General features: G+C 42.0%; 1 protein-coding gene across 2 annotated transcripts in view; it reads right to left on the bottom strand.

Annotated features, from left to right (window-relative positions):
• esrrgb (estrogen-related receptor gamma b) overlaps positions 1-17,240 on the bottom strand; it is a 35,186-nt gene extending 17,946 nt beyond the window's left edge. The window contains exons 1-7 of one of the 2 annotated variants that reach the window (XM_053445312.1): positions 17,191-17,240; positions 12,856-12,877; positions 9,105-9,133; positions 8,493-8,506; positions 8,202-8,205; positions 7,567-7,982; positions 3,799-3,915 (exon numbers count right to left, since the gene is read on the bottom strand). In XM_053445312.1, the coding sequence (XP_053301287.1) occupies positions 3,799-3,915; positions 7,567-7,982; positions 8,202-8,205; positions 8,493-8,506; positions 9,105-9,133; positions 12,856-12,877; positions 17,191-17,240 (652 nt within the window). The remainder of the gene's footprint in view (positions 1-3,798; positions 3,916-7,566; positions 7,983-8,201; positions 8,206-8,492; positions 8,507-9,104; positions 9,134-12,855; positions 12,878-17,190) is intronic. The other variant, XM_053445313.1, reaches the window with a different exon arrangement.
• Positions 17,241-21,838: the final 4,598 nt, after the last annotated feature.

The raw sequence follows: 21,838 nt of genomic DNA, 5'->3' as shown, positions 1-21,838 counted from the left end.
CCCCACTGATGCCACGATCAAAGTTCCCCTGCGTGTGTAAGAGGCCTCGCCGCAGCACTATGCCACGATTAAATGTCCTTTTTCCTTTTAATTGAATGCCATCACTTTCAGAGAATCACCCACTGGGCCACATGCCGCTGTGGCTGGGATGCCGCATCTCAGGAGCGGCAGGTGGTGGAGGCTACAGCGTCAAATCCCCCCCCCCCCCCCCTTCACACACGCGGACCGACTGTCCGCATCGGCGGCTTAGCTCGGCCAGCCCGGGACAATGCCCCGCTGTTTTTCCTTTAAGCATACGCTAATAGGTTCAGCCTTATTTCTGAACCAACCAAGTTTTTTCTGGCCGTGAGTCAGAGCCCCGGTGTGAGATATTTGGGCCGGGATGGAGACCTCAAGAGTGGACGCAGATATAAATAGTAACTGTAATGACAAAACAATGGTTGACCCTTCAGTGTGGGATGAACAAACATGGCTACGTCAGTGCATGGCGAAGTTGGTGAAAGTGAACCAGTGGCCCTGAAGCACAGTCTTGTGTTACCGGCACAGATTGCAGTGAGATGCTGCTGGCTTCTAATAAGAGACTTGCTGGTGCTGGCAGACTAAAACTAAATGATATCACCACGTTTTTATTTTTAGGACAAGTGGAGCCTATAAACGCAGCCTGTAAATATACTGTCAGTGTGGATGATATTGGGTCAAACTCCAGAACTTGGCCTGGTGAGATGCTGTGTTTGACTCAGTAGAGTCTCATGCTGATCTAGCCAATGTGTAGAGATGTCAGTGGCATCGGAGATCATACAATGTCCCGTTGAATACGTGTTAAAAAAACAATTACTTCTAAGAAGCTTCTCTTTGTTAACTGAGGCTGTGCACACCACCTGAGATAAAAGCATGACAACTAAGCCCCTTCAAAGCCATTTTGAGACATGCACTCCAGACAATGTCCGGAACATTGGGTCCTGACTCTGTCTTTCACATTTGAAGAACGCAGCGGCAGATTGCAGGTAAGTTGCCGGTTAGCAATAACAATCTGCAGCATTCAGGTGAGGGGTGGCGTCTGGCGAGAGCATGATTGTTTACTTTTTTACAATACCTGATGAGATTGTCCTGCTGTATTCTTACATGAGCTGATTTTAACATTTCCGGTACATTCTACAAAGGAATATCCGGAGCAGCTGACTTTTGCGTTCTCACATACAGCCATTTTTTTCCAGAATGTTCAGCCAAATCTCCGGACTGCAGTGCATGTCTACAGGCAGCTTAGAGGGAGCTCAATTAGCCATTAACAGCTTTGAATGTACAGACTACGTATCACTGGATTACTTGAACTGAAGACAACCTTAAAAACATGATTCTGTTATAAAGATCCTTTCTTTTTCAATGGTATGTAAGTGGACATTTGTTCACAATGGACATATGGGATAGTGAAGAAAGTGCAAGTCACTTAAAAATGTCGGTGTGTTCTTATTTGACTGAGTCATGGTCCTCACTGCACAACAAATGGAGCACAAATAGTTTTAAAGCAGAGTAACTGCCTCCACATCCACTGCTGCATCTCGGACTGTTGACCGTGTTGATGCCAAATAAACATGCATGAAGTAGTCTGACCCCAACGCCAACTACAATAACCAACACCGTGTTGATTTCAGTACGAATACATGCAACTGCCACTTTCACCTCCGACAGCGTCTTTGCTCCGGGGGGCTGGGGGCTCGACTCGGAGAGTAACTGAAACTCGAGTAAAAATAATGTGGGAGTGAAATACATAACGTGTAGTTCAGCAAATAGATGACACATAATACTGCCATGATTACACAGTGTTGATTGAAATATTCACCCATGAAACCAAAACAAAACTATATGTACATATTGTTATGCACATTAGTAACTTAATTAAATAGCTATATTCCTTTTATTTATTCAATTTATTGTTGTCGACAGTGTGTCAGACTAATTTTTGAAAATTTTACGGATCATTTATTCGTACGTTTTTTTTGCATGCACATATATAACATTATATTTTATTTTGGTGACACAGTTAGAGATGTCACTGAAAGAACGTTATCATTGGTATTTTTGAGATCTGGTTACCATAATAGATAGATAGAATAGATATGTACAATGAAGTCCCAATTTAAACTATTTACAAAAGCATAACTCAGAGCTAGAGTCTTCCAGTCAAACGCGCAGATGCAAAAACAAAAAAATTCTATTGGCAGGATTCCCCCCCCCCCCGCACTCCGAAAGGTCTCTCAGTTCTGGGGAAACAACACATGCAGGAAGTGAGCTGGGATGTTCGGAACGCATTTAGCGGATCAATACGCCCGGCAAAGTGAGGGGAAGGGAGACAGACAGCGGGGGTGAGGGAGAGAGACACCCAGAGCCCATGGGAGAGCAAAGTCTTGGGGGAACAGCTTGTGCTTTTGAAGAGTACGGTTACACATCTCTCTCGGTCTTGGTAGGAACATCCAACTCAGCAGCTTTTTTTCCCACACGCCTGAGTTGAACAGTGAGCGGCTCAGGGGTGTGAGGGGAGGTCAGCGAGGCATGTGGGTGATGTCACCGGTGTCTCCCTGAGGCAACAGCTGGCTTTAATATCTGATCGCTGACCAGTAATTTAGCCCTCACAGCCTGAGAGATAAAAGATAGAGGCCTCTATTTTAATGATTTAAGTATGTGGTCTACAGAGAATTCGGGTTGGGTCCAAATGTGAGAGTTTTATAGGGAGAAGAAGGTCGCTGCACCAGATGCATGGTTTAAAAAGAGATGTACCGACTCTTAATTAATCACGAGGGTTTTGCAAAACATGCAACAAACCAATCAGATTTCTGTCTCCCAGCCGGCACCTATCATTATTATTATGGTTTCAGTTTGCATACAAACAGATCAGCTCAGTGCACATGTTTCTTGCACAGGCCTATGTAAACGCATTTTAATAGCATGATAAGATACCCTTGAAATAACACAGTGAAACACTGCGCCACTGACCTCAGTGCAGGTTTTTGTGGGTCAAACGTGCAATTGCTTTCCACCGCCTAAAAATATCAATGTACCTGACCACACTCTACTTTAAGACCAACACATCCACGGGTGCTCACAGGGGTGCCAGTGTATTTGCTATTCAAACAATGTGGGCGCTGCTTGGGAAATGAGAATAGTGTCAGTCTGAAACTCAGAGTCACTTCTGTTGCACTCTGCAGAAAATGTAAGATGGGGCCCAAAGTCTAACTTTTAGATTATATTATTAAACTATTGCATTATATTGTAAGACTGACTTTAAATTATCTAAAAAACAATTCTCTGTATAAAATTTTGATACTGACTCACTTAATCCAATGTATAAACCTAATAGACCTTTATTATATGACTCTTGTTCTCACAGAGGGAAACTAAAGTATCTATATTATAATAAAATACAGAAATTACAATAATGAGAGTAAGATATTATCCTCACAACAATAATGACTAGTCTTTTCAATGCTACTTTTGTGATTATTGAATTGTTCAGGCCAACGAGCTCGGTTTACAATCTCACCAGGGCTGCAGCTAATAAAGATTCTTATTACCAGTTAATTCAAATCTGTAAAATGTTGACGAAGTAGTGAAAAAAGCTTCTCACCGTGAATTAAATTAAGCAACAGATATAACAAAGAGAAATGCAACGATTCATCAATGATTCCATTTGTCGAACATCTCACTGCTAAATTGTTCCAGAGGTAAATCTCAAACTCGGTGAAAATAAATAATGAGAAGAACACAATGAACAAGAAATTATAAAAAAATAGAACGAGGGCTCACCTTCTTTCAGCATTCCAACTTTAAGACATTTCATGAAGCGGCAGGCTTGACACGATTTGCGTCTCCTTTTGGTGATCTCACATTCGTTAGTGGCCGGACAGCTGTACTCGATATTCCCTGGAAGAGACACAAAAAAAAAAGTTTGATAAAATGTTGTCTTTAATTCTGTTTGCACATCGAAAAATGACTTCATTTTAAAATAAAAGATAAAAGCAAAGAAACGAAGATAAACACCAGATACAGAAACACACACACACACGTGCACCAGGTACCAAGGTGACCCTGTGGGACTCTAATGAAGGAGAAGACAGTTTAGTGGAATTTTGATGGGACATGTAAAAAGCACCTGCCCACCCCACGGGCCCACCCCCATTTTGATTCCCAGATAAATTAGCTTCATTAATGCAGAGCGTCCTCTCCCCACGACCCCTTCCAGCCCATCCTTCTTCCCCCAAAGGATGATGGGAAAGCTGCCCTCTCTCGACAACACTGAGAGATGGACGCACGGCCGAGCGTTCTGCATAATGTTCTCCGGTAAAGACCAAGAGCTGCTATTAGAGTGGCCAATCCGAGGCTCCCGTATCATGTAGCAAAGCTCGATGTATTATTCAAGTCGGTCTCGACGGCAGTTGGCTCAGAGCGCAAATATTTCCTATGCAATTTAATCACTCTGGTCCAAAAACAGCCAGAAATGCAGACATATTGAGTCTGCTGCCATGTAACCGCTGCCCCGTCTTTCTCACCAGGTTCCGGTTAACTTTTTTTTTTCTGGATCATTACACGCTCACTTCAAAAGTTGACGTGACCCCAAGAATCCAATGACAAATCCACCCAAGTATCCAAATCCCTTGATTGAATGTTTAAGTAATGTCCTGTAAGTCCAGAGATGTATTAATGATACCTAAAAACAGCAAACCAGGTGTCGGCTGCCACCGATCTGCCAGACGTGCTCCGCCCCGCCGCACACACAACCCCCTGTTGGACAAGGAGAAGGTGCCAACATTTGTCAGGATCCCTGGAATCGATGGTGCCAGCAGGGTCACATGCACAGCGAGGGGCCCGGGGCAGCGTGCCAGGATGCTGGCAGAGGCTGCGGCCGGTTTCAGGGCAGCTTAAGTCTTTTAAACTGAGAGGCAGTAGCAGGGGGGAAATATAGTACACTGCTGAGCACATGTGTGGATAAAAGACACATGCTGTGTGCCAATTCCAGAGCACACACTAATTGCACAGAGCATGCACGATATATATTCAGAGTCATGGTATGTTTGTAATGCAACGGCTTTGTCCAGATTTCCTTCTACAAACGATTTCTAAGCAGGTTTTGAATGTGATCACACAGGAAACGTGTGCTAAAGGAATCCTCCGCTTTTAAAGGGTGCTGTGGATGAAAACTCACATTCACCAATGCAATGTACAAAAAGGAAATGAACACAAGAGAGATGCTGGAGCATACAACTGTGTATTAATTTGAAAGTTGTGTTTGTCAAAGTTTGATTTGTGTCTTTTTTTTCTGTCCAAGATAGAGACGTTCATTATTTTCTTGTAAGCTATTAAATTGAACACGTTTTCTATTTATACATAGTATGTGAATTAACTGACTTCAATCAGTCTTTAATTTTGAAAAGCCAAAGTGTGAATGGTTGTTTCGGACTTTTTCATTTTAAGTATGCGTGAACCACTCCCCTGAAGACCTGCACATGGATATAGTTAAGGTTTCCCTCATTGTCTTTTCACTTGGCTAACCTTTGCTTCATCATATAATTTATTCATAAAATCTATATATCTATATTACAAATAACATTTAACATTATATAAACAAACAAAATAATTGAATTTATTATTTTAGAATTCATATCGATTTCCTTTTTTGTTATTATTAACTTTATGCCTAAATGGATCAGAAAACCAGTATGTGTGTGTGTGTGTGTGTGTGTGTGTGTGTGTGTGTGTGTGTGTGTGTGTGTGTGTGTGTGTGTGTGTGTGTTTGGTTTAAGGTGGGGTAGCACCAGAATAGTCTTAAATTGCCTACCTCTAAAAGCTCACTGTCGGCATACCCTCTTAGTTAATCAGGTCTTGTGTCCACCTTTATTCCTCAAAGGACATTTCAACCACTCTAATATCCTTCCTTAACCTCTCTTATTTTCCCTCTAAATTTTGATATATTATTATGCCATGCTATTATCCACGCGCTCATCTCCACTCAAGCCGGACCTCTCCTTGTCCTCCTCCTTTACCAAGGCCGGGACCCCCCTTCCTGATTACCATTCCATTAAAGCAGCTTCTCCTTTCAGTGAATGACCATGTCCCTTGTCCCTTGTCCCTCAGCCTTTTATTTAGAGGACTCCTCATGCGTCTCTCTCCTCTCTTCCCTTCCTCTGTTATTGCCCCGACAAACGCGTGCCTGAGCTTCTAATTGGCCCCCCACCATCTCCCATCTACCCCCCTCCCCCCCCCCTTGGGTGGAGGGGCCCGGGGGCAAAGAACAGCTCCGCACCTCCCACCCTCCTCCCTTGACTTTGTCCCAATGAAATGCCTGGTTCTTAATTACAGTCACCCAACACTGATTGTTATTGACTGGAACTCCCGTGGCTCAGGACGAATGACGGACAGATTAGGTTCATTACGGGCCCGTCCTCCACGAAGAGAGGGCGAGAGAGAGAGAGAGAGAGAGAGGGGAGAAGAAGGAAGAAGACACGGAGCAACACAAAGTCACACATGAGGACTATTTACAGTGCGCACCATGTTGCTGGTCAGATTTGGACACGTGCAGCCAAAATATTAAACACAAACTCTTAATAAAGATGAGACTAAAAGCAAAAGTTGTGCGAAATGTTTCGATTTGTGCCTTCAAATGTTTTAGAAAAGCAAATAAATATCGGACAGAAGTTTTTGAGCTATTTAAATTGTCACCGCAGTGACTGTAATTGTTATTGCTTGTTTTGTGAAAGAGTGCAGTACAGGTGGTTTCATTGATACATATTCATGTTTCTGCAAAATGTCAAGCTCTATCTAGTCAGTAGCTCAAGAAAAGTTATAATTGTCAATTAGGTGACTAATTTAGATTTTTGCTGTTAAGCTGCCAAAGCAAGAAGATAAAGAGCTTTGTGTAATAAATAATTTTTTAGCAGCATTGCACTAGAACGATTTTGTCAATAAAATTCGAAAGGGGAATTAAGAAGATGCTTTGGTGATTTGCACGGACAGAAAACTTTTTTGAACTTTAATCAAAATCTTTGTGCGTTAATCTGACATTATGTCACAGAGAAAAACCATTCTGCATCTTATTTTTTGGCAAATCATCTCTATCCAAGTGATTATGGTGGAGCAGCTCCAGCACATGGCAGAGGCCGTGCCAGAGAGACGCACGAGTCAAATGAAAATGCATAAAAAAAATTTTAAACGCAAAAACCCAGAGCGGATTTACAGTCTGGGTCTAATGTCTGCTGCAGACACTTGTAATCACTGCACTGTGATACCAGCACTGAGGCCCATGTGGGACACATGATAACGGATTCCTCACCAGGTCAATTCGCTGTCCTGGTAATCACAACTCTCATGGTAAACCTAATAAAAGGTATGATTTATTACAAAAATAATCATCTTTTGCATTTTGACAGTAGTGAACGTACAGCTGAGCTAACACCGCAAAATATTCAACCACCAGCGAAAAGACAGAAAACACAGTATTCCCAGATGTAACTGAGAATTTAAAGAATTGGAAATGAGCTCAAGTGAGTCAAAGAGAAATGAAAGGAAAGAGAGAAGTACCTTGTATTGTCCTTTTGAAAAAGGCTTTGCAGGCCTCACAGGAGGCCACCCCGTAGTGGTACCCCGAGCCAATGTCGCCGCACACCAGGCACAGCCTCTTGGGAATGGCATTGAGCATGTACTCGCATTTGATTGGCGAGTCGTCCGCCATGCTGCCGGAGCAGTCCTCGTAGCGGCGAAGGCAGGCGGCGCCGCTTCCCAGCATGCCCGGGTTGAACATTGGCGGGGAGTCCAGGGTGTGCGAGCGTCCCACACCGACGTTGACGTAGCCGCCGCTGGCGTCGGAGTTGCCGCTGGGACTGTGGTGGCTGCCGGTGTCGACGAGTGAAGAGGAAGGACTGGAGGGCTCGGTTTTGACGTAAGAACCACAGCTTGAGGACAGATGTCGGTCCTCAGTTGGCATTCTGGTTAACAACCTGGATAAACACACACACACACACACACACACACACACAAAGGGATGGTCAGTTTCGGCTCGGAGCAGCTGAACCGCTGTAAAATTTTCAATGGATACATTGTTATAAAATGTTGAGCAGCCTTGTAAACACAGAGAAATAAAACTCTGGGATGTGTCAGCAGCTGGTTTTGATTTGACCCTCAAAACCCGGTAAGAAACGCTGGTGATGATCAAAGACCAAACTTTCAGAGAAAAGATCTTTCCAGCATCAGTGATAAGGAAACGGTGCCTGTTTACCTCACAAGCACATGAGAGTCAATAGGAAATCATAAACCTGCAGCCTCAATGATAACACACCCACTAACAAGCCTGACAAGATGTACTGAACGCTGCTTCCTTCCATCATCGCCTGATTACCCGGCGAGAGATTCATCAGCCGTGATGGAGCGCACCAGGTTCATCCCCAGTTTGATAGATTATGTTACGGACGCAGACCATTAATGTGTTGGAATGCCAAGTGATATACTACAGTGGCTTATTTCTCTCCGGCAAAATGGTAACTAATGACCATGTCAACAGATGCCCCATACATCTCTGCAAAACAATGCCCACAATGGGTCGGCTGCCAGGGCTAAGTGAATGAATGAAACTTCAGAAGACCGTTAATGGACGGAGGGAGGCGTTACACTCAGCATATGGGGGATCATGGGTAATACATGACCCGATCAATAGCGCTGGTTGGGTTTGCCAGTGGACGGTGCCGGGTTACGACGGACGTAAGTGAGATAATGGAGGCAGAGGAAGTCTGAGATTGAGTTCCATAATCCTTCATTTCATTGTAAAGTCTAGGAAACGAGTCAAAAGATATCAAGAAGGATTTTACTGTGTATGTGACGTTTATTTTCTTCTCTTTTGTGTTGCTACTGCACGGACGCCGTAAAGACCGTAAAACCTTATATGTTTTGTAAAGGATAAATTAAATTGACTTGACTGAAATCCGGCTCAGTATAACCACCAAAAACTGCGTCAGGCGCCATAACTTATGTCCAAACATGACCATTTGAAAGGTTAAGAAAGACTTAACTGTCAGAGCAAAGAGACGATGCAAACCTTCTTTATCTGCCAATGCTTTGTGTGTCACAGTGTTTGCAGGGGCTTCAATATCAGCCTCTCGAGCATGCACGAGTCTCGGGTCTGCGTTGGAACCGCTGGCTCCGTCCGTCACTGCTGCTGTTACACGACTCCGGGGCTACGTGCTGGTAGATATTGTGTGAAAGCTGTGGAAAGCCACGTTAAGCAGCCATGTCTGCGACCGACAAGAAGCCAAAGCTGCTCGGATTCCTCTGTCTATTTGCTGTTTTTTTTTGGTTGTTGTGGTCAGAAGTGTATTTTCCCACAGTCCCCCCCTTTGCATATGTGTTTATATAAAGCCATGAAGTCATCAGGCCCTGACAACATGAAACCTCCCTTTTAACTGCTAGCGGTTAGCGGAGGAAGGCGGGGGAGGGAGGAGGGAGGAGGGAGGGACTGAGCAGATAGCCTCTACCCCTGGGCCCAGATCAGATCTATTGATCCTGTGCTTCCTTCCTGTTCCAGATGAGGCAAGAAAAAAAAGTATCCCTCCTGTTTCAGGTCCCAGACATTCCTTATGCATTTTTAATCAGCCGGGACTGTTAACATAGTGCGAGATGGAGCGATAAAACATAACGTTAGTTCTGTGGCGGTTGCGGTTTATAAAAGATTCACGGGTCTCGTGTTAAATCTTGTTAGCAGTCAGCAGCCCGCGTGCACCTATAGTCAACTGGAAGGTATATTTCCTCCAGTATGAGGGAAGTGGAGAGAGAGAGAGAGAGAGCGGCGTGCTAACAGTTAATACATCATCGCAGCCAGATAGAGGGGGGGATTCCCACAGGAATAGTGCGTTGTGGCATATGTAAAAAGTAGTTCATTCCACACTTAGCACACAGTAACGCTGGGGAGATGTTTTTTTGTTGAGGTTTAATGGAAATTTCTAATAGGTCCTTTCAAATCTGTCGAAATAAAATAATGGCACCCGACGCCGATTCGTTCGGACAGAAATAGCTTCATGGTTTCATAATTTGGTTTCCCCCTCTTATTATGAAGAGACAGTTTCCTGAGCGCAGTCTGATGCTCAACAAACTGCCCAGCTACCTTTGCAATACACACACACAGACACCTACACACAGGCACACACACACACAGGCACACACATACACACACAGATGCGTTGCGCCTAACGTCTAATGGGGTGGTGTTTGCTCCGCTGCGCAGAAAAATGGTACAAACCGAGCAGACAAGCAAGACTCATCAGACAGACGTGAAGGTCACCTGCCTTCTCTGTTCTGCTGTTCTTTGAGGCCCAGACGCTCCCACAATGGACACACACACACACACACACGCACACTGAAAGAAAGAGAGCGTCTAGACACAACTCCATGTAAAAACTAGAGAGCTTGTCCAGAATGTTTAATACAAGCCGGAAGCTGCCTGAATGCCAGTAACCACTGTTTTTTCTATCTTTTATTTTGGTGTGAAAATGTCCCACTAGAACAGCTTAAAATCTCACATGTGTGTGTGTGTGTGTGTGTGTGTGTGTGTGTGTTTTGGCATGCCCCTTCATACTGGCAGTGCTGCAGATCCGCTGCTTCCCTACATAAATCCTGAATCCATCAACCTCTTCTCTAAACCATGAAATACGTTTTCCAGCCACGAATTTTAGCACAATAAATTTTAACTGGAGGAAAGAAGAAGAAGAAGAAGAAAAAGAAAAAAAAATGAAACGCATACTCAAAAAACAATCCTCCACAATGACCTTTCGTTATCCTTCTCCACTTGAGCGAAGGGTTAAGAAAAAAATCTAGATATTTTACCGTGTATTTTCCCCCCCGAGGGGAAATATTATTGTTAAGCTCGGGGGTTAAGCTTGTAGCGAGGAGTGCGGCGTAAATCACGGCGCTGAACACACAGTGGAACATGGAAGCGCAGAAGGACAGAGGCAAGGAGCCATGCATGAAATTAGTTCATTAATCTTTCTATGATAGGCTGTCCTTGTTTGGGGCAAACTCTATCAGCTTTAAACTGAGTGGCCCCTTCCTGCCTGACACATAGATTACACTGTTAGTCCGCGGCCGGGGTGTCTGGGAAATGAATGGTCACGCGAGCGGGGAAAATGGGGTAGCGCGTGTCGCCCAAGTGTTAAGTAGTAACAACAACAGGCGCGTGGGCACTGCGTTAATACAAATGAAGGTCATCAAAAATTGTGTGCGTTCTGCAATTTAAATCCATGATTCACGCGCGGCGGTGGAGGATGTTGTTGGCTTTTTTAGAGAAGAGACATTAGTTTAAATAGATTTAGAAAGAACATGAAGGTAAATGTTGATTGTGAAGTGGAATATAAGTATATTATTAATATATTTATTAAAGTCTGAAAGCTGTGTCTTCATTTTGGGCTGAAAACCTGAAGTTTAACTCTCAACCTCTCAACCGTGAATTAAAATTATACATTTAAAATACTGGTTAAAACCTATCAAGTCATCTTTTTTTTAAATTGTTTGTGTCACTAAAGTATGATCTTAATATTTTCGCTGTAAATTAATCTGCAGATTATTTAATTGGTTAATCAATTGATTATTTGCTCTATAAAATATCAAAAAAGTAAAAAAAAAAAGGTCCATCACAGGCTCCCAGAGACCAAAGCGATATTTACATAAGAAGTGTTGATATATTCAGCCTATTATCGTGATAAAATCAATATATGCTTTATCGATGTTGATCCACTGTTTTTCTATTCTGTAACTAATTTATGATTAGCTTTGGAAAAGTTATCGTTTAGGCTTTGTGCTTTTATTGTGGAGGTTTTCTCTGGTAGTTACTCTAACCAATGCGGTCCGCTAAATGAGCAAACTCCATTTATTGAAGAAGACCATAGGATACAGCCGAAAGCTCAAAGAGGACCTGTGTAAGAGATTTGTGCCTAAATGTTGAGAAATAAATAACCCTGATCTTTGGGAATTTTATTTTGAAATTACATTTTTTCCTCAATCTATTACCACTACCAAGTAAGTAATATGTTTTTATTGTATAGATATATTTAGTTTCTGCCCATAATCACACTCACACACACACAAAAATGCTCACACACACGTCTTCACAGAGCCTCCACTATATGGCCTCTTCAATGTCACTGCCACGAGGGGAGATTGCATAGATTTCCCACATGGATGATGTCTCCTTACCTGGACTATCAACCCCCCACCATCTACATACTGGTCCACCACCACCTCCAGGAAACTGCTCTCTCTGCAAAGTCAAACACTCCCCTAACTGCCTTTTAAAAAGAGACAGAGGAAGAAGGAGGTTATGTGGGGGGGGGAGAAAGAATAAACGAGCAGAGACTTAAGCCGTCATTGGGAATCAGAGGGGGACTCATGAGGGACAGTTACGATATTGATTTCATAAATAAACAGAGATGGCCATCGATCCTAATGTTATTTTGCATTTCAATTACTGCCCAGAAACATAACCTTCAAACGTCTGCCTCTCCACAGTAATAACATCCACTGATAATCACGAGCCAGTCTTGTCCAGCGCAAATTGGCTTTTCTCTCTCTCTATCTCTTTCTCTCCCCCCTCCTTCTTTTTTCTTTTTTTTGGGGGGGGGGGGCAAATGTGTAAATGACACAACTTTGCATTTGCCTAATGGTATTAGGGCATGGGCTGAATTTCAAGTGAGACTCAAGCTGATACAGTAAGCACTCCAGTCAATTGACACAATGCAAATTAAGGTGCTGAAGAGGAATTAAGTTCACAATGTGAGACGTTGTGAAGCTGCGACGAGGACCATTAAATTAAACATGCTGGCTGACCCACACCCCGTGATTAGACAAACTGCTTCTCTCTCTCTCTCTCTCTCTCTCTCTCTCTCCCTGTGTGTGTGTGTGTGTGTTAATTTCATTTGATCAATAAAACAAACTCATTGGAAGAAGTCTCGTCTCCTGCCTGTGCTCAGTCTGAGCCACGTTCATATTTTGATTGAATAGCGGCAGCGAACAACCGCTTCCATCTGCATCCTGATGAATTCAGAGTCCTTGACAGGCTGCCTAAAGGATATATCTATATCAAGAGGGGGTCACGACATCTAATGAAGTTAGTTCCCCTCTCATGCTGTCACACAGCACCACTCTGCCACCGAGCCGGGGCTGGAACCCCATATGCAGCAGCCACCGCCATTAATAAACATGACAGTCTGAACACTTGGAAAACAGCGTCGTGACCAAATGCAGCGGCGAGAGTCTGCGTTTTAAATTGTTTTTTTCAACTCTGGTAATTTTCCTCAAACTCAAAACTGGTTGTGAAAGAAAAGTCGGAGCGAAGCCGCATTTTTGTGTGTGTGCGTGAACGCAACAATATGTCCACTGTCCCACCACCTGCTCCCTCCATTCGCTAAGATTCCCGTCCACTTCACCGGTCCCCGGACTATTATCAAACTTTAAAACGGGATTTTAAAGTTTTAAAACTTTACCGCGACCACACAACTTACACACAGCGGCTGTTTGACATTAGGCGCAGAGAGGATCTGAATTCTGTTATCAAGACTTACATATTAAAACCCAATTTACCATTTCTGACCAAAATTTGTCAGTTAAATATCAAATATCATCTCATAAATCAGTTTCTAAATACTCCTAACATACTTTGGCACTTTAAAATCCCCACCGCCATGAAGTGACAATGTGTTCTTTCTGCATCAGATTGTTTTTCATGTCGGTTTCTGGTGACAAACCATAAAATCCACTTCAGTGGTTGAGACTAGATGTAAAATTCCTGAATCTGCACGTTTACTGACCCACATCAACAAGCTGCTCAGCGAACATTTCATTCTCATTACTGAAATATTCTCCTGTAATTCAATGAAGATAACTTAATCATTTCCTCTTGATTGAATGTTTAATGTGGCGCTCCGTTGTCAAGAAAAAACTGATAACATAAAGTTTCATGTTTAATAAAAACTCAGAAGTGCAATTGTGTTGTTAACACAAGACAAATAACTGGACAATGGTGTTAACCTATTTATATGTGAGACAAATAAAAAACTTTCTTATACACATTATAAATAGCTATATATATATTTGTAACTAGTGTGATAAAGGCAGATGCAACACATGACAAAATGATGTGTTCCTCTTAACAGACACAGTCAGGTGCTTCCATGATATGGCACCGCTAAAATTAGATCCCAGGTCAGTGTGTGATTCTTTGGTCTGATTTGTATGAGCGCGCATACGTGTGTGTGTGTCTAAGACTTGTGACTATTCATTTGAGTATGTGTGTGTGTGTGAGAGTGTGTGTGTGTGTGCGTGCATACGTTTGTCTGCCTGTGCTCGTGCATTCCTGTTTGTTTGCTTGTGAAGGGCACCTATGGGACCAGCAGGTGGAACGACAGCAGAATGGATCTGATTTATTGGAGCAAACTGAAGATAAAACTATATTTAGACTAAGTTGAAAAGACTGATCGAATTGAAATCATAGATTATAACAGATGCAATAATGTTGAACACTATGAGAACTCTTAAAGGATAACTATGTGTATTTTTAATAATATAAAATAATGCGTGTACAATTCAAAAACTCATACAACTTTTGAAACGGTGAATAATCTGATGCATGTGGACATTTTCCTGTGCCCAGAATATTCTTATTGTGTGAACTGGTTGAAAATTGAATATTACTTGAGGAGGCAGTTTTTCTGGTCCAGTTTTTGTTAATACAGATTTTAATTTGCACTCAGAGCCGCAGGTTATTTTGCTTTTGTACCCGCAATTCATATTTGATTAAAAACTTGTCAAAGAGACAAACAAGAAAAAAAAAATCTAATCATAAATTCCAAATATTAAAACGGTTTAGCATAGTATAGTATCTACATGTCCATATATATATATTTTTTTACATTGTTTTGCACAGAGGAAAAACACTGAAATTAAACTGTGAGTCATTTAATGTTATCCTCCACAAGGGTCAAAAGAGGACAATCTACCAATCAATCTTTCTTTATGAGCATGTGCATATACGTGTTGAAGTCATTTCTAACAGTGAGATGCCTGATGAGCTAATATTAGAGTGTTGGTGGAGGATGTGGCGTGAGAGTAAGTCACAACATTGGTCAGCCCTCCCAACTCGGACCAGCAGGTTGGCCGTTGGGCCAGAAGTCTTCAAGGGGTTAATAGCATTTCCCCAACTGAACTAAGTCCTGAAGCTTTATGTGACTCTAACGGCTCAGATTTACATGAACAACTACGTCTACGTCATTAAGTGTCACACAGTGGGATCAATGACAACGAAAGGTGAAGACACATTTTTTAGAAGAATGTATCACATATTGTAGCTTTGATTGTGACGCAGTTTCTCACAGATTAGTGTCGTGACATGCAACTTTATTCACATTTTTTTTTATTTGCTTACCTTAAATAAAATAGAATCAATTTAATACGTTAAATAACTAGTAGAAAATTAATCCTAGCATTAATCCCATGAAGATCTCAGTTATAACCAGTGCAGATGCAATACGTAGAGTGGAGAGTTTGTAGATCAGCGTTTGCCTTTGTGGGTTTTTTAATTTGAAGTAATACGAGTGAAAAGTCACATTTAAATGTGACTAAACACTCCAACAGTAACTGAGGAGATCAGATAGAGTGTCCACACATTCACATGTGTAAATGTATGTGCATGGACGTTAACAGACCCTGCCTCTAGGCATCCATACATGCAGGGTATTCATGCGGATGTACACAAACATACAACTATCACAATCAGTGATACACGCACAGACACACTAAGATCCGGTCCGGGGCCACTATAGGTTAACAGCAACGTATTGTTGCCTTTATTATGATTTATTCCAAAGTTATATTTACAAAAGATATAATAACTTAGATGTGTATCAAATACAGTTTTACAGATTGCGTAATTGTGAAGATTGTGTTTGTGGATTTTTTCAACTGGACTGGAATTTGCCCAGTAATTGTAATATTGTAATATTAAGTATACACATGTAACTGATTTAAACACATTAAAACAAAACTGACTATTTATTTTAATACTTGCAAAACTGTTTTATCATTTCTCTTGCTATAGTAAACACAGGCTGAAGTTAATTCACTTTAGAGAGTTCCTCCCTGGACTGGCAGCTCAGATGCTGCTTTAAACTACACTAACTCATTACAGAAGTCTTCTTTCATTTGCAAAAGCGTCTTGCAGAGTTTAAAATATTCCTTATCATCGTGCTGTTAAAGGTGCTAAGCTTGGTTAAAGCTTTCCTCCAATCCCATCTTCAGCTTAACAATAAGAGGATCCCAGTGAGGGGTCTCGCCCTCAGGTCACTTGGTTAATAGGGGAGCATCTTTCCAGGTACGCAACGAGCGAAGCACCGAAACAATCCCTGCAAACTATCCTGCTCAGATCTGAGACTTTCTCCGATTTTTCTCCTTGTGAAAAACGTACACTTATTGACTTAATGCACAATTACAATGTGTGTATGCAAACTAAGCGCCAGTCTGATCTAATGTAAGTGGATTTAACAAGGTTTTCTTTGCACACACTGTCACTTTAGGTTATCCCAAACCTCCCTATGAAGGTAAATTCTGCATAAGCACTAATTAGCTCGGGCACAAAATAATAAACAACATAAACGTTAAGGAAGGTTTAACTTTACACAGAATATTCTATTCCTCCTCTAAAGAATACTCTCCTTCTCTCACACACACTGGACAACCAAAGTTTTCTTTTCTGTGGGACACCACTGGTGCCAGAGGACAGTCGCCTGGATATTGTCTGCATTAATCTGCCTCTGGCTCTTCCCTGTGGCTGAGGTTAAACCCATGGATCCTGCAGAGCTAGACAGCTGTAGGGCAGCCCTCCGACCTGCACTCCCTGCGGGCCAGGCTACCGCAGCCCCTCTCACTCTCACTGAGCTCGGCCGTCCCGTACACAGGGAGGTGGAGCTGAGAGGACTGCGAGGAACTCCCCCGCCTTTTCAGTTCACTTCATGCGTGAGATTTAATTCTTTAAACAAATTAATTTAAATAGATTTTTCTTATCATTGGTTCTTTTTTTCCTTTTTTAAAAACAAATAAAGATCAAGAAGCATATGGTTAATTGATAAGACCTGAGATGGAGAGAGAAGAGAGGGATGCAGAAAGAGATGCACCTACTGGTTGTGGTAGCAGAGAGGGTCAGGGATGCAGAGTTCGGAAACATCCATCAGTCCACGTTAAGCATTCCAGGTGTTGCAATGAAAAACAGATAAACAAACAGCTTGGGGAAGAAGCTGAAGGGGGAGATCAGTTCCTAAGTCTCCACATATCTTGAGGAAATGTTGCTCAGGTGTTCCTGGGTGTTGTCTCCCCTCCTTCCACCGTTCAACACTCACACACACACACACACACTCACAAAATAATAATTTTAAAAAAAACCTTGTGCCTCGGCCCGACAAACTCCAGTCTGCACAGGTGCTGCACACTCAGGCTCGCGTGGAGAGAAGAAGAGTGGATTTAGTGATGATACACAAAGAGGAGAGAAGGAAGAAGAACCTGAGGCAGGAGAGAGGAAACAGGACGAGAGAGTGCAGAGGAGGAGAAAGAATAAAAGTCGGAGGAGTGATGGATAGAGGGAGCGAGAGGATAAAAGAGAAGAGATAGATGGATGAAGAGCAGCAGTGGCGAGAGCGCACTCAGGCGGAGTAAGTCAGTGAGGGGATTGAGTCTCCATTGACAACATGGGGGCTCTTTAAGAGCGGGAGGGAGTGGTTTGGTGCATGTGGAGCGGCTGCTATTGGTCAGATTCAGGAGGGATGTCCTAGGAGGAACCAATGGGGACGCAGGGATACTCGGGGGGAGGGGCCAGTGGACAACCAGTCAGTGTCCAGTCATTCACAAGGGAGCGCTGCAAAACACAGAAACAGACAGAGACCCCCAAAATGACTGATTGATTGATAGATTGTTAGAGAGATAGAGAGATAGAGAGATAGGTAGATAGATAGATATATAGATAAAACAAAGATCAGATAGATAGATAGAACACCAATCTGATATTGATAGATAGATAAAACAAAGATCAGATAGATAGATAGATAGAGAGAGGTAGAGAGGTAGATAGATAGATAGATAAAACAAAGATCAGATAGATAGATAGAACACCAATCTGATATTGATAGATAGATAAAACAAATATTAGATAGATAGATAAAACAAAGATCAGATAGATGGATAGATAGATAGATAGATAGAACAAAGATCAGGTATAGATATATGGATAGATGGATAGATAGATGGATAGAGAGATGAATGATTAGATGGATAAAAAAATAGTTAGATTAGCTATAGATAGAACGAGACGGGGAGAGAGAGAGGGAGAGAGAGAGAGTTGCAGCATGTCACTGAGGATGATTTAAACAGGTCTTTAAAAGGGCTCAGTGCCAGCTTACAGAGGCAAACTCTTTCCTTCACTCGTTCATCCTCTCCTCTACAGATCTGCCCCTCCACAGCTCTCCCTCCGTTAAACTAATGGCAGCCGCTTCCCACAGCATTTCACCAATCACACCGCGGAGAGGAGGGGGGGGGGTCCACCAATCCCCACAGAGGCCGGGTGTAGGAAAGGCAAAGCGATAATGACCTCAACTGGAATGTTAATAATGACGACGACAGAAAAAGTCTGAGTGCACCTTTACCACGTCCGCGTAATGTGGCAGCCATCAGAGAAGAAGAAGCACCCCCCCCCCCCTCCACACACACACACACACACACACACACACACACACACACACACACACACACACACACACACACACACACACACACACACACACACACACACACACACACACACACACACACACACACACACACACACTTCATCAACCCACATTTTCCTGATCGATACAAAACCCATCACACGCTCTTATTGATCACAGCGTTGCCGTGTCGCCAGCAGCCTCAGCACACACTCTACTTCCCAACCGTCTTTTAAATAATGATAAAAAAAAAGGAATTATGAATTTTAATGTTTTCTTTTCATGTCAGTCTGTATCAGAGTCAGGGGAGCATGGGGGTGATTGCTTTAATGAAAAGGAGCTGCGCATTCTGAATTAAGGTTCTGATCAATATTTGGACATTTAATGTACTTTTCCTGCGAAGGGAAGAAAAACACTGGGTATTCCCGATGATCTGATTAAGACATCCAGACATAATCAATAAAGGAGATATGCTTATGTTTTTAATGAGTTAGAAAGAAAAGAGGGATACTAATTGTTTCGGATCAGATGACATGTATGATTTTTACATTAGTGAAGCAGACGTTGATTAAATAAAGACGAAAGGTTTTCCTTCTAGTTTCAAAGATTCCGTTAGTGAAATTATCTCAGTGAGAGGAAGTGTCAGAGTTAATTAAAGAACAAAAAATTATCAAAATGGAAATTCTTGCATGTCAATGTTGTTCTTCACCTTTTAAAGAATTAATGACTAATCTAATTTACTTTGCTTTTGTGGTTCTCGTTCCTGAGTTGGGCCATATTGCACGTCCAAGCCTGATCTGCCTCCCTCCCACTCGGATGACCAGCTTACCCAGCGAGGGGACACTGGGTTTCATGGCATCTGACAGGAAATCTATTGAGCGCACAGTCTGTAATCCCACTATCACGCCATCTCCAAACGAAGAAACAGTAATCCAATCATTAAGTCTGTATTTAAGCAAAACAGATTTTCGGCTTTATGACCCAGAGTGTGTCTCTTTAAGCAGATCCCAGCCAGGGTGGGATCTCACCACTGTGTATTTTGAGACAGCAGTTAAATGTCTTTATAATAGTTTTGCTCTGATTTGCAGTTTGGCTTTTTTTTCATTCCCCCGTCTCCGGTGTCTCTGAAAGCTGCAATCTGGCTTTAATTTAGCTGAGAATCACTGAATATTAAGCAGACTTGTTGTGTTTCAGAAGTAAAATGCAGACTTATGTGCACAATTGAAATGTGTGTGTGCACTCAGGAATATATACAAACACCTAAGTTGTAAACATTTTCTGTAGCAGATCAGAAACACTGGGATTTAGCTGTCTGTGCGAAACTGGCAGCTTGTTTCTGAAAAGTGAAGAAGAACCAATCGTTATCTGTCAATACGTAGTAATTACATATTGTGCAGGGTTGAGCGACACAGTCTCCCTGTGACACTGCCTGGGTGTAATTAAATTCCTGATTCATGAGCAAACTGGTCTTTCATGTCCGACCTCCTGACCTCGGCACAGAGACTGTATCATGTGCGGCTGGAGGCTCAGCAGGAAGCTCACTGTGTTCTACTCCAAACTCTGCACTGACGACTCAACTGTTGACAACTTTAACAACAAAATAGCTTAAACTGAATATAACAGAACAAACAAACACAAACACAAAACACACACACACTTATATATAGAAATACGTGTGTGTTTGTGTGTATAAAACTTAAGGTTTATATTAAATATAGCCGACTTGTTTCTGCAGCATTATCCATAATTGATGTATTCACGAAAAGACAGAGAAAAAAACACAAATTGACCGAATTAAAAGAAAATGATTTTGTGTGAATTATTGAGCCGTATAGTTTGCAATGAATCTGATGGCAGTAAAGTTTTATCTGACCCATATTTCACATCAAACCAAAACACGACTCGTACAGCAGCCGCTTCTCTGGTTTTAATGAAGCCATCACATGACCTTTAGCTGCTTTCACCAAAGAACCGACAGTTATTCTCAAAAAGATTCACTGAAATGCACAAATGACATATATACAAGGTTTATGGGAGAATGAGGGAGAACAAAAGTCATTGTCTTTCAATTAGATTCGGTTAATGTTACTTTTTCAATTTATTAGTTGTAGAATTAAATTTTGGTTCTATTCGAGTGGTAGTTCGAATCATCGCTGAGAGAAAATTTAAACTGTGCAAAGTGTGATTTCATTCAAATTAGATATATTTTCGTCAATGCTGCAGTAGAAGCATTGATGAGGATAAAAAGCAGCTGGAGATTAATATTCATTCTATGTCTTGTCCTGTAGAGGACCATGAACTGAGATGTAACAAAGAAATATTGTCCGTATATAGTGATAGTCATGTTGCTTGCTCTTATTTAATTAAAATATATGTACATGGAGGAAACACGGTGCACAACTCCATCTACATATAATAAAAATAAACCAAAAGAAGAAGATACTCAGAGTCTGATGGTGTTGTGTTGCACCTCATTTTATTGTAAGCTTTTTTATTATCAGCGATAGCGAATTTAAATGTTATGGTAAAGGTGAGAAAAATAAGGGCGGACTCTGAGGTCAAGGTGCTCTTGGGCTATTAATCTACTGTGTGTGGGATTTAGGTGATTTGATCCATTTATATATTTCGGTTTACTTTCTGCTAATGTAGTATTCATTTTAAGACGGTGTTGTTCATTTCGTGGTGTGTTTTGATCCCTTTACCGAAACATCGTACACTGAAAATACAAACATGACCTAAATATTGCAGAGGTGTAAATATCTCAACTGAAGGAGTAAAAGCTTGATTTGTATCTCCGTGGTCAAATCAACAAAGCTGTGTCCTTAAATACTTTCAGGAAAGCTCACTTAACGGAGCCTGAATCCCACAGATCCATCATTTGCACATTCCCCCCCCTCTCACTGCCACACACTTGTTTGGCTCGTCGGCTGGAGGAGTGCGGAGAGGGATAATTACTATAGCCACAGGGCTGCATTAATCAGCTGGGTGCATTCGCTGGCTTTTTATTATGTTCCACTCCCCTGTCCCTCGGCCACGCGGACTCCAGCCACCGGGACCAGACAGACAGGGAC

This window comes from Pleuronectes platessa, chromosome 17 (genome assembly GCF_947347685.1).
Source record: "Pleuronectes platessa chromosome 17, fPlePla1.1, whole genome shotgun sequence".
Taxonomy (NCBI): Eukaryota; Metazoa; Chordata; class Actinopteri; order Pleuronectiformes; family Pleuronectidae; genus Pleuronectes; species Pleuronectes platessa.
This window is presented reverse-complemented; position numbering and strand designations above follow the sequence as displayed.